We start from the raw sequence: 4,038 nt of genomic DNA on the forward strand, positions 1-4,038 counted from the left end.
TAAGTACTAGATAAAATAAAGCCTACTTTACTATTATCTGTCTAATCTAGAGAAGTATTACTAAGACTCTAGTATAGCCCTTAATTATTTTACCCTAGAGTATCTAGATTTGCTACTTGATTTTATTAGAATAGCTTATACTTTAATTACTAAGCGTTTTAGCCCACTTCTCGAGAAGTATTAAATTATATATAACTTTCTATAGATATTATTTAAGCCGAATACTCTGGTATATACCAAATGGTTTAATACTAGCTAGCTAAGATATATTAGATATGAATTTAGGGAAGAGAAAAGAATAAAGGATAGGGTAGAATACTTCTATATTAAGGCTTGCTATTTGAATTTTAATAGAAAGGTATTTAGGAAGACCTTAAATAAGTATACTATTAAGAAATTCTATAGGATAAAAGAAATTATTATTCTAGAGGTATTTCCTCTTAAATATTACTTAGGCAAAAAGCAAGTAAAGGCCTATCTCTCCGAATACGGTCGGAAATTTCTATTTATAATAGATATTTATTTTTGCGAATATAAAGGCAAGGCATTCTATATCGAGAAAGAACAAGTTATTAAAACTTTTATTAAGAGCTAAATTATAGTTAATATAGCTTATTTTCGAGAAGAGAACCCAAACTACTCTAGACCGAGTATTAAGGAATCTAATAGAGGCCTACTACTATTACCTAGCTAGGTTATTCTTAATCTTAATAAAGATAATAAAGATAATAAAGAGAAGTCGTCTATTATTAAGGATAATAGAATGGATTTATTAGAAGTAAAAGAAGACGACCTGCTTATCTATAGTCTAACCGTTTCTGGGTTTAGCTTAGATAAGAGTAGATAGGGTAAGTATTTAATTCTTTTCTGCTATAGTAATATCTTTCTTTTAGCTAATATATTAATATAGCGGAATTGGCTATTACTAATATTAAAGAGATTAACTAGAAATAAGCCCCGTTAGATGACTTTTATATCCTTATAAGGAAGAAGAAAGCTATATAAGCTTTTTCTGAAGCTAATATTAAACGGGTATTAACTAATGCCTTTAATAATATTATTAAAGAAAAAGGGTAAGAGTTTAGTATTCTTTTATAATATAAAATCTAGGCTCCATTATTATTATAATCTTGCTAATATATTATATTAGCGAACTACCCGATATAGGAAAGACCTTAATAGCCGAGTTACTTACCGAATATCTTTATAGGGTACTTATACTAGTTTTTACTAGTAAGCTCGATATAATAGTAGAGGCTATTAAAGAGTAACTGCCTTATATCTTCAAGTATACTTCTTAATAGAATATAGTTCTTCTTCTAGATAAGGCAGATATACTTCTCAAATAGTACTTATTCCAAGATATTTATTAAAATACTCTTATTTATATATTTCTGCGGATCCTGAAATATTATTAAGGGATAATATTTCTTACTACTAACCGGATATAGTAAATTAATAATACTATTACTAGTAGAATCTACTTTAAACTAAAGTATAATAAGTTAAACCTAGAATAGTAGACTAATATCTAGTAATACTTTCTGGAAAAGGTAACTATACCTTAGAAAATACTAATTTATAGCCGGGATATCTTTAATAATTGAATATAAAAGAAGTATAATAGTTATAAGATAGGTATATCCTTTATATATTCGAGAAGTAAGCTAATTAATAGTATTGTTTTAGATTAAAAACCTAGTATTAATAGCTTAAGCTCTAGCTATTTAAGAGAGATACTAGATAACTATATCCTATCTAGAAGTAGCTATTATTATATATAAGGATTTCGAATATAATTTTAAGGATATAGAGCTAAAAAAAGCTATAAACGGTTATTTTTAGCCGGGTTTATAGGCTCCAAATCCGTACTAGTTTGGATTGGATATATAAGCCTTTATTCTGGCTTTCTTTATATTCTTATATCTGGTTATACTTTATTATATAAGGTTATTATTAATATCTATATATATCTATACTAGTAATATAGGGTAGTTTCTCTATATCCCACTTCCAGCTCCCTCTAAAGGCTTAGTAATTATAGGAAACTCTATTTGAATATATCTATATCTAGTTAACTGGATTTATTCCTCAGGCTATAATATCTTAGCTTCTAGAAAGCTAAATACACTCTACTAAGGTTATTATAAGGTGCCTTCTACTAAATATATATCCCAGAAATATAGTTCTGAAATATATAATATAGCTACTACTAAAAGATATAATTTAACTAATACCCTATAGAATTATAATTTACGTTTCTTAAACTATAATTCCAGTATATAGTCGAATACTAATACTACTAATTAAGATATATCAGATATATAGAATTATACTTCCGGCCGGCTATCCGATATATATATTATTAGAAAGACTGCAAATACAGGTAATATTAAGGAACGCTATTACTTCTGCTTCGAGAATTAGTAGATTAGGGATGGTATAATTTGACTATAGTATTGCAATTACTAGCTTTATAAAAATTGCCTATTCAAGTCCGTTCTTAACGGCCAGTATTCTACTTATAGAATCTGGCTTGCTTCCTTAGATAAGGCCCTAGTTCTTACAGGCGCCGCTTTAGCAGGAAATATTCTAAAGGTTAAGAAGCTTCTGGAAAAACATACGCCTTATATAGTACAGAACTACTATAGCAGAACTCCTTTATATTTAATAGTACTAGATAGATATAAAGAGATAGTTAAGGAACTACTCGACTATAAAGTTAATATATCTACTACTAATTTCAAGAGGCGGACGGTACTATACCTTACTATATAGGGCTATTCTCTAGGTATTCTTATACTTCTTCTAGAAAAAGAAGCGAATATAGTAACTCGAGATAGTAAAGGTATAACGCCGCTTTACTTTATATACCAGAAAGGCGTTATAAGGATAATAGATTACTTAATCGAGAAGGGAGCTAATAAAGAGGCTAAGGCTATCTATAGTATTACTCTAGAGATACTGCATTTTCTAAGTATCTATTAAAGTTTCGGTTAATAAATATATAATATAGTAGAAGGCTATAATATTTCGGGCCGACCTCCTTAAATACGGACGGAAGTTTATATCCCTAAGGGGCACTTACTATTATTACTGTAATAGTAGTACCTTTTATATATATAACGAATAATAGGTAGAAGTATATATTAATAGTCGGATTATAGTTAATATAGCCTGCTTTCAAAAGATAAATCCAAACTATTTCAGGCTAATAGTCCTTAATCTAGACTACAGATTCGACTTTTCGGCCTTCTGGGATCCGTTTAACTATAAATCCTCTAATAAGGCCTCTAGTAAAGTATCTTCTAATAACGGCTTAATTATAATATCTTTTAATCTAGTAAGTCTAATATCTCCTAACCTACCCGAAAGCAGCGTTACAGATAAACTCCTCCTTATTTGCTATCCTATAGTACCAGAATTCAGCCTTAAAGATAAGATATAGGGTAAGATTCTTCTCTTCTAGTAGTATAAGGCAGTCAGGCTAATCTGCTTATATATAGTTGAATTTGCAGTTACTAATATTAAAGAGATCAAGTAATTCTCGGCGCCTTTCAACTATCTAATTCTATCCGATAAATAAAGAGAGACTATAATGGCTGTAATAGAAACTGAGACCAGTTATAATTCAGATTACGAATTTAATAACTTTATTAATAGGAAGGGATATAGCATTATTATTCTTTTGCAGTATAATACTCCGATTATCGTCTTCTAATAAGTACTAATATATAATTCAAGTGGCAAGCCTGGAGTGGGAAAGACTCTAACTATAAAGGCAATAGCAGAGTATTACTAAAAGCCGATATATTTGGTATAAGAATATATCTTATATTTCAAAGAAATATATCTCTTCTAATATTTCTAGGTATCTGCCGGAGATCTGCTTACTAATATAAGTCGGCTCGAGAGCTAGCTCTTTAAGATCTTCCAGGTTATAAGATATTGGAATATAATTCTGCTACTTAATAAGGCAGATATATTTCTCGAGAAATATATACCCAAAAATATAGCCTGTAATAGTATTGTCTTAGT

The 4,038-nt window shown here is 29.2% G+C and overlaps 1 protein-coding gene across 1 annotated transcript; it reads left to right on the plus strand.

Annotated features, from left to right (window-relative positions):
- Positions 1-262: 262 nt before the first annotated feature.
- On the plus strand, positions 263-3,448 carry K444DRAFT_514843 (uncharacterized protein; the record flags this gene model as incomplete). The annotated part of the gene is made up of 2 exons (XM_024873551.1): positions 263-568; positions 3,137-3,448. Coding segments are annotated over 2 exons (618 nt in total), but the record flags the coding sequence as incomplete, so codon positions are not given.
- Positions 3,449-4,038: the final 590 nt, after the last annotated feature.

This window comes from Hyaloscypha bicolor, assembly GCF_002865645.1.
Source record: "Hyaloscypha bicolor E unplaced genomic scaffold K444scaffold_10, whole genome shotgun sequence".
Classification (NCBI taxonomy): Eukaryota; Fungi; Ascomycota; class Leotiomycetes; order Helotiales; family Hyaloscyphaceae; genus Hyaloscypha; species Hyaloscypha bicolor.